The sequence below is a fragment of the Macaca fascicularis genome, chromosome 11 (genome assembly GCF_037993035.2).
Source record: "Macaca fascicularis isolate 582-1 chromosome 11, T2T-MFA8v1.1".
Classification (NCBI taxonomy): Eukaryota; Metazoa; Chordata; class Mammalia; order Primates; family Cercopithecidae; genus Macaca; species Macaca fascicularis.
The window spans coordinates 50,340,701-50,355,537 of NC_088385.1; the positions used below are offsets into that span (position 1 = coordinate 50,340,701).

The following is a 14,837-nucleotide window of genomic DNA, read 5'->3' on the forward strand; positions in this document are numbered from 1 at the left end:
CTTAAACAAAAAAAAATTTAACATGGCAAGTCTTATTGGCATATAAAATAATATTCCACATGAATGATATCTCAATACATTTTATGGTGATGAAATAAACTTAGTGATCCTTTATACACAGCTGAAATATTTACTAAATAAATAAATAAGTCTAAAATTATAGTGCCATCTGCAGGCAAAGAAAGTAGAATCAATGATGCATTTTCATGCTTTCACATTTTCTGACTGCTGTTCAAAACTTAAAAACTAGGATTTAATAATGTATATAACTCATTTTATGATTGCATTTATAGGACATAATTTATCATATAAAATAAAACATTTTTTCTAAATTTTTTTACTACTTAATAGAGCATCACTTCATTCTCAATATAATATTAAAATGATGGCAGTAATCCAAAGAAAATCAATGGTACTACAATATCCAATTTTTGTGTGTTGAGAATTATTTATTGCCAAAAAATATAACAAAAAAAAACTTTTTAGTATTAAAAAAAATCCAAATACCCCATCATCTTAACAAGAAGGCATTTTTATTTGTTTTTCTCTTCCAAACTTGCATCTGCAGACACTTATTTAACAATAACTAAATGCCAGGCACTTTTTAAAGCTGCTTTACTTATATTAACTTAGAAAATTCTCACAGTAAGCCTATGAGGTAGGCAATGTTAACATGCCCATTTTACAGATATTGAAACTGAAGCACATGAGTTTAAATAACTTTCCCAAGGCTGCAGTGCTATACGTGGCAGTGCCAGGGTTCAAACTGGGTAAGTTTGCCTCCAATATCTGTGCTTTTCATCACTATGCTAACATGTCTCTTATTTGTGAAAGATGAATTCAGAGTATTATTGCAGTTGCAATATATGTGTTCTACTTTTGGGGACAACATTTTCTCATGAAACTAAATTGTTCATTGCTTTTTTAAATAACTACATATTTTACCATCAAGTTGATACATATCATTTTACTTACTTTAGTTATGTAATGATGGACTGTGAAAACTGTTTTTAGTGTCTTTATTTGTATATAAAAATATTGCAATAAGCGAATTTTGCATTGCATATAGCTTCTCTTCCTTCTTTTGGATTTTATTTCCTTATGCTAACATTTCCCAAAATGGTTAAACTGGCTTAAGTATATAAAGTATCACATTACTGATATATAATGCTCCATACTGCTATTTTAATTTCATCATGATATCTTACCAACAATGAAAGAAATGCTCAGATATTCCCAAATCAATACATGTCTACATGCCAGTCATTCCTCCCCCACCCCACCCCTGTATTTAACTGATATAAAATGGTTAAGGATGATTTATAATGTGGGATAGCTAAATCAACAAAAATTAAAATTTTCAAATGGGCACAATGTTTTATTCCTCCAGCAACAGAAAATGTGGAGATAGGATTCCTATTATTTGTCACTTATGAAGCTGGCATTGTCTTGATTCTATCAGTAACCCACACACAAAAAAATCAACAACATACTCAAAGTCACCGGTAAGTGTCAGAGCCAGAATCTAAGCATAAATCTGCCTGACTCTAACACCTGTTTTAGATAATATGAAAAAAAATTACAAATGGTCAAGAGGATCAGCATATGCCAAAATATAAAAATTGGATGAGAAATTTTATTTCAGTCTTCATCAAAGATTATGTCTCACAAAGAGGTAATAACTACTCTGGGGTACCTATCACATACAGAGGGATGATAGTTCCCTTGTATATTGTTCTGATCAATAATTTCAAAAATAGGAAAGGAGGACAATAATAATTAGCAAAATGCTTCATCTATGTTTCTGTCCAACATTTGCTTCACTGCAACCTAATTTCACCAAGGTTCTAAGCAAGGAGCTGGAGGATATGAACATTCACAACTTTTTTTCTTAAATGTTTTCTTGCAGTATTATATATATTCCTAATGGTTTCAAAAGATTGTAACTTTATGACACAGAATAAAGGTCACTGAAACATATAATAGAAAAAAAAAACCCCGGCTTTGGGGTCACATGGACCTTAAATTTAGACCCTGACACTTACATGTCCTCTATAAAATTATAGTATCAAATCCTAACTTCTCAGGATGCTGTGAAAATTAAAAGAGATAACAATTATGAAGCTCCTAACACATGGGAGGTGCTTAAGACATTTTAGTTCCCTTTCCTTCAAAGAGTGACACATATACGGTTATACCAAGCGTATCAGTTTAAAACGTCATGCTTCATTATTTCCTTCAGACAAACGGTAGCATAGCATGAAGCATCAAGATCAAAAGAGATCAAAAGAGACAAAGCTGTTTCATCAATGTGGGAACCTTTCATTTTGACATCAATGTCATGATCTTCCATTAGTTGGTATGAGAGATTACGGGGATGTTTCAAAATCTGTCTATAGCATCCTGGTACATTCAGTTTCAGAGTAGGTACTTTAAACCTACATGTCTGTAGTCCATCTCTGCTAAGTATGTCATGGTACCACTGCCCTACCTTGTTCTTTGGATACTGAATATTGTATCCAAGTATTGGAAGAACCACCTGTGAAACAAAAGACGGAAAAAATATGAAAATAGCCTTCAAAAAGATACATGATCATATTTTTAATGTACTTTTATGACTGGGACCCGGATTTGTAAAAACAGTCTCAGAATATAAACATCACAATCAGCCTAAAACATACTTTAAATAATATGCTATGATATTTTTATGCTGCCAAAGAAAATAGCTAACTAAAATCAAGGACTCACAATAACTAAGGTAACCAACTCAAATCAGGTATTATTAGACAATTCACTATTCAAGAAGTTTAGGTACACTTAATTAGCTGATATCGACTTAATCTCTATAGAATAAAGCATGTACTGTCTGTAACATGAAGAGTAACCTCTACTGCTCAATCACATTACCAGTATTTTGGTGGGCAATCTTAAATTTTCTTATTTCTTCCAAAACAAGAAAGCAAACACATAGCAACGCATTCAATGTTTATTTTCTTAGCTGCTTGTGAGTAAACATTGCATTTTGTGGGGTATTCTTCCTTTGCTGGTGTCTTCTAGACAGTTTTCTTGAATAATACCAAAAGGTAGTCAAGAAAAGGAAGAAGGTAAAAAATTCAAATATACACAATATGAATGAATCTGAAATTCACTATGCTAAGTGAAAGATGCCAGACACAAAAGGTCATATACTGTAGTATTCCATTTATATGACATTATTTCAAAGGCAAAACCATAGTGACAGAAAACCGACCAGGGGTTGCCCAGGGTGAAGGATGGGAATGGGCACAGGAAAATTTGGAAAGGGGAGGAAACTGTTCTTTATGATTGATGTTTGTGGCGGCCACACAGTCCTACATTTATCAAAAATATGTTGATCAAAGCCTATACAATTATAAACTACGTGAATTTAATTGTATATAAATTATACCTTAATTTAAAAGTTGTTAAAAAAAAAAAAAAAGAGGAGGGGAACTAGTCAACATTTTGCTTTTTGGGGACAACATCTACACTTAGGTCTAAGTGATACTAATTTTTAAGCAAATTTACCTGATGTATTGCATACATATTAGCTGATCCCTCCTCTTCAGTTACCAGGTGAACCTAGTTTTAAAAAGCATGAAAATATGAACGATTTCCACATGTTCCAAATTTCCTCCACTTTCAATTTTCCCTAACTCTATTACATATAAATCAGTTCCAACACTGAATATACATAGACCCAAACAAGATCTTATCATAATTTGTTTCTGGAGGTGTAGAACACATAAAAATTAGAATGATTCTTCCTGCTTTAACCACTAATCACTGACGTTGGATAACATGGAGAAAGGTGGACTGCTGAAAACTTTGAGGCAATACTTTCACCTCAATCACCAGCAATCTTTTTCTAAATCACAAAGTTTTTCTTTGTTAGGCTGAATCAAAAATCCGCTTCTATAATATCAACCCACTGCCCACCCCCACTTATCTCTGTCCCCCGAAAATATAATACTCTCTACAGAACTGATGTTTCTCTGGCTGGATGTGGTAGCTCACATCTGCAATTCAGTGCTTTGGGAGGACTGCTTGAGGCCAAGAGTTTGAGACCAGCATGGAAAATATAGGGAGAGCCTGTCTCTATTTAAAAAAATTTTTTTTTAATTAGCCAGGTGTGGTGGCACATGCCTGTAGTGCCAGCTACATAGGAGACTCAGGCAGGAGGATCGCTTGAGCCCAGGAGTTCAAGACTGCAGTGAAACACGATGGTGCCACTGCACTCCAGTCTGGGTGACAGAGCAAGACTCTGTCTTTAAAATAAAATTGAAAAAAAAAAAAAATTTAAAGAAGTGGTATTTCTCAGCATTTGTTTCATAGAATGGTAACAATTGCCACATACAAGAGGAAAAAAAGGTGCATGATAGATTAACTCTATGAAATGTTGCTCTAGGATATCACAGAATAAGTAGTTTGCTTTCTCTTATATATGAAAGCTCAAACAGAAAGGCATCTATCCTCCCTCCACAAGGTTTCACAGCATTCTCATATGTATTCATCACACGGTACAGTGTCTAGAGCCCCTCTAAATCTACCTGCTTTCCCCTCAACTCTCCCTCATCTTATCAATAATGTCACACCTTTTTTGTTTATAATTTGGGGTTTTTTTTTGTTTATTGGTAACTAACCTCTTTCAATTACTGCACTCAGAAACAGACAGAAAGCTCCAGATGTGATCTGATCAAACTGCAAGAGACATACTACATGGAATTATGATCTCTCTTGCATTATCATTTCTAGCCTTTTCTCTTTCACAGAGTCATAAGTGTACCTACATACTGTGATTTAAGTAATTTATGAAAACATTGAATAAACATGGTCAAGGTATAAAACACCATGCTTTGTCTTTAGAGAATTCCCTCCAGGCTGATATCCAACAATTCATGAGCAAACGTGTTTTCCTTGTATGGCTGCTCCCCAACTACAAATTCACCTAACTCACAAATTGTCTAACTCACATTTCTCCATCTTGCCCATACACACACACAAAAAGAAGTTACCAAGTGATTTGAAATGTAGCTACACCTGTTAGTCTAGTAATCCTATCAAAAGAAGGAATCAGATTAGTTTTCTATAATTTTTCATTGTAGATGCACATTACATGCCCCATATACCATTTATTAAGAATTGTATTCTTTTTCCTTTTCATATTTTATATTTTGGGACTCTAAGTCCTGCCTTTTCTTTCCTCAGTGCTAATAAAATAAGTGATCAATTTTAAAATATATAGAAACATTGTTTTTGCTGTTCATAAAAGGAAATTCTGCAAAATATGTATGAGAAAATGTTTTCTCTTCTCCTACAGCTCCAACAAGAAAGCAGCTAAAATGCCAGTCACAAAACTATCCTTGTAAATGTTATTCTGAATGAAGAAGTCTTATAAAACTCATGCATTTCAAAAATTGTTGCTATATCTTGTGAAAGTAATCTTTAACTTCCAAAAATCTGATTTAGAAATGGATGACTTACTAATTAGTGTGCTTTCCAATATTTAAATGGATACGTTATCTGGGAGGTGTTAAGAAATGATAACGATTTTTTGTTATTTATCAAAAGGGGATCTTGGCACATCTCTTCTCCCCCACATGAGGTAAAATAAAACTTATAATGCTGCTAGGTTTCTTTTCACACAGAGTTTGAGTCTGTATCTCAACTAAATTACCATTCTTAGCAACATATGCTGCCTCCTAGTGACCATTTTCTTATTTCTTTCCTATTAGGTTGGAGCAAAAGTAATTGCAGTTTTTGCCTATTCATCCATTTAATGAAACAGTGAAGCAGACAGCTGATGTTCTGGCTTATGCAATCTTTACTTCCTCTTTTCAAGTAGTAGCACTCTCGTTTTCCAAGGGACCTCTCCCAGGTGTCAGATGTGGGTTAGGGTCCCAGGAAGGAGTCCCAGGAATGCAGGTTTAGTCAATCACATACTGCAGTTCACACTTTCTGGTTTGGTTCTGTACATATGATCCAGGCCAGGCCATTCCTAGCCACTGAGACTCAATTACACAGCTTTTGTTGGCACTGTTGGGAAAGAAAAATCATTCTTCTGCAGAGAAGCAAGTCTAGAGTGGTGACAAATGAGTCTAGAGTGGTTAATAACCATCTTGCCACCAAAGGTGTAAGCTAGACTGGGAATGGATCTAACACAGAGAAAAGCAGAGCTGAATGATCAAAAAAAAGGCAATCGTTTAGGACACTTAAATCCCAAATACAGCTGTGCCTGAATCAATCATGGGCTTTCAGTTACAAGGGCCAATAAATTCTCGTGTTTCTTTAAATTACTGTAGGTTTGAGGAGGCTTTCTATTACTTAAAACCAAAAAACCTCAATTAATACGTCAAGAATTCTGACATTAATTTAGATAATGTTTCCTTTATGTAGAGTTCAGAGTCTGTTTTACCTCTATGTTTGAAAAACTGGACCATGTTCTAGTTCTCACTACAGACTACTTCTCTATACTCCATGATTTTTCTAGTAGAGACCAAACTGGGCTAGGAGTTAGGCAGCTGGGTCTTTTTAATTCCACTACCTGTGTGACTCTGAATCTGTCTCCTCTCCAATCTGGGACCCAATTTTCATTCTATAAAATGGTGTGGGGAAAAGAAAGAGAGATCAGACTGTTACTGTGTCTATATAGAAAGAAGTAGACATAAGAGACTCCATTTTGTTCTGTATTTGAGATGCTGTTAATCTGTAACCCTACCCCCAACCTTGTCCTTGCAAGAGACGTGCTGAGGTGACTCAAAGTTTAAGGGATTTTGGGCTGTGCAGGGTGTGCTTTGTTAAACAAGTGCCTGAAGGCAGTATGCTTGTGAAAAGTCGTCACCATTCTCTTAACCTCAAGTACCCAGGGACACATACACTGCAGAAGGTCACAGGGACCTCTGCCTAGGAAAGCTAGGTATTGTCCAAGGTTTCTCCCCATGTGATAGTCTGAAATACTGCCTCGTGGGAAGGGAAAGACCTTATCATTCCCCAGCCTGACACCCATGAAGGGTCTGTGCTGAGGACTATTAGTAATAGAGGAAAGAAGGCCTCTTGGCAGTTGAGATAGAGAAAAGCATCTGTCTCCTGCCCATCCCTGGGCAACGGAACATCTTGGTGTAAAACCCCATTGTATGTTCTATTTACTGAGAAAGGAGAAAACCGCCTTAGGGCTGAAGGTGGGACGTGCTAGCGGCAATGCTGCTCTTTATGCACTAAACAGGTTTATGGAGATGTTTGCATATGCATATCAAGGCACAGCACTTTTCCTTAAACTTATTCATGTCACAGAGATCTTTATTCATATGTCTTACTGCTGACCTTCTCCCTACTATAATCCTATTATCCTGCCACTTCCCTTTTCTAAGATGGTAAAGATAATGATCAATAAATACTAAGGGAACTCAGAGACTGGTGCCACGCGGGTCCTCTGTATGCCGACCAGCGGTCCCCTGGGCCCACTTTTTCTTTCTCTATACTTTGTCTCTGTGTCTCGTTTCTTTTCTCGTCTCTCCTTCCACCTAACGAGAAATGCCCACAGGTGTGGAGGGGCAGGCCACCCCTTCAAATGGGAATTAAAAAAGAGTGTCTCTCAAAATCCTTTTCTTCTCTAAAATCCAATGATTTTATTAGGTTACATATGAAAGTGTTATTCAAATTTTCACTAATTTTTAAAATTTATGAGACTGACATGATAATGTTAGAAAATAATTTGTTCTTTTTGTATTACAGTACTATTAAATGAACTTCCTTGCATGATTTATGGAACCCAGTTTCATTAGTTCAAACCCACAGAGATAAAAAACAACTGGACGGCCAGGCACAGTGGCTAATGCCTGTAATCGCAGCACTTTGGGAGTCCAAGGTGGAGGGATCACAAGGTTCGGAGATCAAGACCATCCTGGCTAACACGTTGAAACCCCGTCTCTACTAAAAATACAAAAAAATTAGCCAGGCGTGGTAGCAGGCACCTGAAGTCCCAGCTACTTGGGAGACTGAGGCAGGAGGATGGCGTGAACCCGGGAGACAGAGCTTGCAGTGAACCGAGATCTCGCCACTGCACTCCAGCCTAGGTGACAGAGCAAGACTTCGTCTCAAAAAAAAAAAAAACTTGACAAGGAGGAAATGGAAGAACCAAGCTTTAAAATATAAACTATATTATAACTTCACTAATATAAATGTCTCTAAGACACTGTTAAGAGGAAATTATGAATCACATTTGAAATAAATTCACATTTCCATAAAAGAAATACACATTACATGTTCCCTATACCATTATAAAAATCATATTCCTTCTCCTCTCCATATTTTAAGTTTTGAGTCTCTAAATCCTACCTTTTATTTTCTCAGTGTTAACTAATATAATAAAAATAGATTTTCAATGGATATTTATGTGAAAGCATAGAGAAAGGTCTAGAAAGACATATAACAACGGAGGTTGAGTCTCTGGAGGAAGCAGAGGGAATCACATTAGGATGCTAGCAGGGATTGCAGAGTCATCTGCAATGTTTTTATTTTTATTTTTAGGCAGAGTCTCGTTCTGTCACCCAGGCTAGAGTGCAGTGGCACGATCTCAGCTCACTGCAACCTCCACCTCCGGGGTTCAAGAGTTTCTCCTGCCCCAGCCTCCTGAGTAGCTGGGATTACAGGCGTGTGCTACCATGCCTCGCTAATTTTTGTATTTTTAGCAAAGACAGGGCTTTACCATGTTGGTCAGGCTGGTCTCAAACTCCTGACCTCGTGATCCGCCCACCTCGGCCTCCCAAAGTGATGGGATTACAGGCATGAGCCACCACGCCTGGCCTTGATTTTTATTTTGATGGGCTGTTTTGTGCATTATTTGCGTAATCCTTTTTAAAATGGGTTTTTTAAAGGAAGCTTTACTACCTATATCTTTCACTCCATACCACTATTTTTATCTTTCCATTTACCAACATGTGCTAAGCCTAAACTGACAGCAGACTTGAAGCAGGAGATGAGTAAATTTAAGTACAAACAGATAAATAAATTACATGTATGTTTAACGTGTTTCTATAATCAGGGCTTTTGAAAATTCATGTTCTGGTATAGTAACTACTCTTGGAAAACTCTGATGGAATGATACTTACTTTACTATTTGGGAAATTCTCGTCATCAATATCTTCATCCAAACAGACCAAATCACCCTCCACTACTCTTGCTCCATAGGTTGCAAGTCTGTAAGATACTGCCTCATTCCAAATTTTGCTGGTATATGCGTGAACATAGAATATGCGCATGGAATGGGGTAAAGAGAACCATGCCTGGATACAACCTTCCTCGGTCATGCCAAAGCGATGCAATGCCTCCAACAATGCTCTCTCCCGCGCTTTGAATTCAGGCATTAAGGAAAGCGTGCCTTTAGCATCCTCTGAAATAAAGGGTAAATCAGGTAGTTAGCCACTTTTATTTAAAGACCAATTTACAAAGGCTTTTGTTCTAATCTCAAACTGAAGCAATGAACATGGGTATTAAGATGATATTTAACGCTTTTGGTTAAACCTAGCTACACTTGAAGAGCTTAAAAAAATAATAAGCATAATATGGCCCTACTTTCACTTTTCCTGTTATAAAAAAACAAAAAAACAAAAAACGCAAGAATCCAACATTCATAACAGCTTACTAAAGTCCCTTACTTCAGAATAGAGATAAACTAATGAAGTTATTCACAGGACTGTTGAAACAAAATCAAACCAACAACAACAACAAAAAAAAACCCTCAAGGATTAAATAATTTAATTGCTATTGCTGAGCTAGCAGGGACTAGAGTTTTTTAAAGAGCTATTCTGGACATAAACACAGAATTATTTTTACTAAGAAAGGGTTGAGATCTGGAGCCTTCAGGCACGCTATTATGCCTCACAAAATAGGATGCACTTTGAAATGCAGATGACTGGAATCTACCAAAAAGATGCTTATTCAGGTATGGCCTTGGAATTGGCATTGAAATAAATGTACCAGGTGTTTCTTATGCATATGAATGTTGAAGAATCATTACCATAAGGAAATTTTCATCTCGGGGACTCTACAACAGACACAAATAAGTCACTTTGAATTTTCCTTAGTATTACTTAAATTACTCATAAGAGTTAGAAGTGCCCACACTGTTTACACATTGTGGTGTGGCACAAAAATATTACTTTCCTGTGAATAGCTGCACATATGTAATATGTACATAATTAAAAATAATAAATATTTGAAAACTGACATCTTTTATTTCAATGTAAGTGAAATTCAGTATGTCGGTCAGATATCTGAATGAATCTGACATGGTGTGGTTGCTGTTTTTATTATTTAAATAAAGGTAATATTTATAATATTATAAATAATATTATTTAAATAAAGGTAATATTTATCTGTATGTAGCACATCTGAGGCATTATTCCAAGGGCACATCTAAATCTCATAATACTCTTTTAGGTACTGTGATTTGCTTCAATTTACAGATAAGGAAACTAACACAATAACGTCAAATCACTTGCACAAGATCATACAGTTGGGAAGTATTAAAGTTGAGAGTTAACCCCATGCAATCTGACTCAAGCCACATTCATAACCACTTTTCCTTACTGGTTTTCATCAAGCATTCTATATATACTCCATCATATTGACCTCAAGTTTTAAAAACTGACAGGGCTAATTGGCAACTAGAATGAAAATAATGCATAAAGTTTGGAATATCATAAATGAACTTTCATTTATTTATGTTTGTATCTCCCCCAGCTGCAATTAATTATATTGCCATCAGTGCCAGAGTAGAATTTGGAACTCCTCTCTTTTCAGAGGATTTCAGCCAAGAAAAACTAAGAAACTATTTCTCCCATTGCCCCTACCCCTAGACAAGAGATAGCATAGACAAAAAAACTTCCAAATCTGACTAAAAACGAAGTGAGTGCCTAAGTCACGGAATAGAAGTATTCAGTATGTAATATACTATAATCGATTTCTTATCACATTTATGTTACAATAAATGTTCTCCTGCTGATAAAACATTTATAGTGTGTATCTGTATCTGCATGGCTATGTACAGGATAAAGAAACTTAAATACCAGTTTGAAGAAAATACTTCTTTGCTCTATTTACAGGATCATCCAAGTCTTCTGGTGTAAGAAACAATTTTATGGCTTTCATCTTGAAAAATCAAGCAAGTAAACATGTGTTAATAAAAACGTCAAATTACTTTCTTAAAAAAAGATGCAAATTCTCTAGCATCCTAAAAGAATAGGCATTTAATAATTATACTTGATGCTGCAATTTTCCCTTTAGGGTTTCAAAAATTAAACAGTCAATGTTAAATGTAGAAATAAGCCTTCTGCATGAAATAACTTTATATATAGGTTTAAAATATTATGGACTGAAAAAAGCATTTCCCTATCACTTCCATAATTCCACTTTTGTCATTTTTTTTAAATATTAAGGTTAAAATGTATTGACATTCTTAGTAAGGTGTAAGAATTCTGAAAAGCTTAGGCTAAATGTATTAAACCCCTATTTTTAAACTGTTTCCAAAAGCAAAAAAATTAGAAAGTATTATAAATAGTAAAACTTTTTTGAATTTATTTCAGGTTCTTAACAACCCACCTGAAGAAGCACCAAGAAAACCTAACATATTTCCTAAGACAGTGAAAACTGAGCCCCTTCTGGCCCAAAAATAAATATTAAATATTTGTTTAATATTTAAATAGATGTATTTGAAAATATTTAATATTTAAATGGCTGGAGCAGAAGTAAAATTAAACCAATGTATTGTTACAGAAGAAAAAAGAAAAATAAACAAAATAAAAGGGCAAATGAAAAAGTAAGACAATGTCCAGGTCAAATAATTAAACATGGACACAAGAAATGCAGGCAGCTGTAAAGTAAAAAGATCAAGAACCACTCTGAGGGCTCAGAAGTAGAAACTAGTGAACCCCAAAAGCAACCCTCAAAGAAAAAAACAACAACAACAAAGATTTTAAGTATCCAACTTACCTGAGTCAGAAAAGGGAAGAGGAAAAGAAGTAGCTCTGAAGATGTAGAATGCCTCACTCCCAGAGCAGAAGTAAAGAAAATAGCTCAGAAAGAAAACATTAAAAAAAGAAGCTTCAGAAGTTTCCGAAGACAACACAGCTATAACTTTCAGGTTAGGATCAAATGAATTAAAGTTATGTTTCACCCATTTCACAGCCACAAATATCCTTTTTTTGTTTGTTTTTTTGAGACGGAGTCTTGCTCTGTTGCCCAGGCTGGAATACAGTGGCGCGATCTTGCCTAACTGCAACCTCTGCCTCCTGGGTTCAAGCTATTCTCCTGCCTCAGCTTTCCGAGTAGCTGGGACTACAGGCACCCACCACCACACCCGGCTAATTTTTATATTTTTAGTAGAGATGGGTTTTACCATATTGGCCAGGCTGGTCTTGAACTCCTGACCTTGGGAACTGCCCACCTCAGCACAAATATCTTAACTGGCTTTTTTATTTCTCAAGACTTAGAAGTCCTTGAAGAAGAAAAGGATATTGGAAATATAAAAGATAGTTCTCTCTTAAAACCAAAAAGGATTCATAAGACAAAAGATAAAGAGAGACATAAAATTGGAGAAGAGGTTATATCGAGAGTACTATCAAAGTAAGTACACAGTATAAATTCTATTGTCATTGGCAATTGACAGATAACCTAGACTTCTGTCATGCTTTATCTCTATTATTGAGCTAAGAACACAAGGGTAAAATAATGACATAAATTTCAGACCTGACCAACACACATGACAAAAATAGGAAAGTAGCAAGCAGAGGGGAAAGGCAAGCCCTTAATTTCATTTATGCTCTCAATTTCCTGAATTCTTTGCACTTAAAAATAATTGCCAAAATCTTAATGAAAAAGTTGCCAAATTTAATATTTTATTTTAAATCCTAAATAGATTAAAAGATGTTCCTTTCTTTTTAAATAGTATCTACTAGTTCACTTATTTTGTCACTGTCTTTAGCCCTGGGATTTATTTCTAAAGCACGTGTCTTAGAGTAGGAAAGAATTTTAAATAGGTCATTTGACCCAATTTCCCACTCAATTTTCCTTTACAGTATTCACTTATTCAAACAAATATTATTAGGTATCTGCCACGTGCTAGATACTGCATACGGTATTAGGGACAGAGCATTGAGTAAAAGTCATGGTCTCTGTCCAACTAAAACTTTCTGCCTACTGACAAAATTAAATAAGCAATAATAATAAAATATAATAAAATTTAAGATGGGAAGCCCAAGATGATACAGGATCACAAAATAAGAGGAATTCACTTTTTCTTGGGGAGTAGAATGAGAATATTTAAACTGAGACCTAAAGAATATACACGTTGGGGAGGGAGTGCTTCAGGCGAAGGAAAGAAGATACAGCTTTTTAGCTGCAAGAATCAGCCTCTAAGATGGCCCTCAATGCTCTCCATCACTTGATCTTCACACGTGATGTAGTCCTCTCAAACACTTATCAGGGTTGATCTGTGTGGCCAGAAGACAGAAGAAGTGAAAGTATGCCACTTCTGAGACTAGGTTATAAAAGACACTGCGGTATCTGTTGTGTCTCTCTCTCTCTCCTTTGCATTCTTGGACTTATCTCTCTAGGAGAAGCCATGCCACAAATAGTCTTAAAGCAAGAAAATAAAGTCTCCTGCCAACAACCACAAGCATGAGCTTAGGAGCAGATCCTCCATCTTGGTCAAGTCTTCAGAGACTACACACCGGGGCCGATTGTGTGACTGCAGCCTCACAAGAGACCCTGAACCAGAGCCACTCAGCTAAGCTGCTCCCAAATTCCTGACTCTCAGAAATTGAGATAATAAATGCTTGTTGTCTTCAACCGCTATATGTTGGGGTAATTTGTTACATGGCAATAATTGACTATTACTGCCAAAGCAAAAGTTTTTAAAAATTCAAGAGCATGCAATATGAGGTTTGAAAGAGGTAGAGGGGTAGCCGTCCAGCTTTTGCTTAAATGTCATGAGAAACAGGACATTCCAGTTATTTGAACAATTGTTAAGAAAAAGTCTTTTATGCTGGACTACAAGTCCCTTAAATATCTAGCCCATCCCATGTATGGACACTTGTCTGGCACTGTACTAGCTGCCTTAACAAAAGTTCTTTCATTTGATTCTCAGAAAAATCTTGTGACATACATGCTATCTCCATTTTACAGGTAAGGAAACTGAGGCTTGGAAAAGTTAAGCAACTTGGAAAAGTTAAGTACCTATAGTAACACAGGTGGCAAATGGCAGAACTCAAGTAGAACATATGCTGCATCCAACAGGCCCCAAACTATTAAGTTCTTCTTCTGTATGACAAAATTTTAAACATTTTACAAGTTAATTTTCAGAGTTTTCTAGACTAAAGAACCACTGCTGAGGTAAACATTTCTAGACTCTTTATCATATCAGTTATATTCCAGTTGCTAAAATCTCCTTAGAAATGTGAAACCCAGAACTACCAATAGATTTGCAGATGTGGTCTAAATCATCAGCTCTGAACATTATTTGATATGTAAGATGATGTTCTATGCATCATGTTTCTCACAAAATCTTTTACTGTTTCCTTCTCTTCCACTCAAGAAACCATATTAGAACACAGGTGAGTGAACAAGATACTATCATAAGAATAATCTTGCACTTGTTCAAATATATAATTTTTATAGTTTTGTAGCTTTCCTCCATTATGTGCATTCCATTTTAGTGTAAAAATATGCAATTATATATAAAAAATATAAATTAAAAGTAGATATACACACATATGCTTTTAATATTTCAGCAAATGCAGCTTCTTAGTTGTAACATACATTTT

General features: G+C 35.6%; 1 protein-coding gene across 7 annotated transcripts in view; it reads right to left on the reverse strand.

Moving 5' to 3' along the window:
* Positions 1-14,837, reverse strand: part of PUS7L (pseudouridine synthase 7 like) — a 40,586-nt gene that overhangs the window by 9,573 nt on the left and 16,176 nt on the right. For 3 of the 7 annotated variants that reach the window (XM_074006651.1, XM_045365087.3, XM_074006652.1), the window contains 4 exons: positions 11,085-11,166; positions 9,126-9,406; positions 3,547-3,600; positions 429-2,539 (listed from right to left, as the gene is read on the reverse strand). In XM_074006651.1, the coding sequence (XP_073862752.1) occupies positions 2,207-2,539; positions 3,547-3,600; positions 9,126-9,406; positions 11,085-11,166 (750 nt within the window). In that variant the 3' untranslated portion in view covers positions 429-2,206. Of the gene's footprint in view, positions 1-428; positions 2,540-3,546; positions 3,601-6,562; positions 6,614-9,125; positions 9,407-11,084; positions 11,167-14,837 lie in introns of those variants that run through there. The other 4 variants (XM_065524058.2, XM_065524057.2, XM_065524059.2 and 1 more) reach the window with 3 other exon arrangements.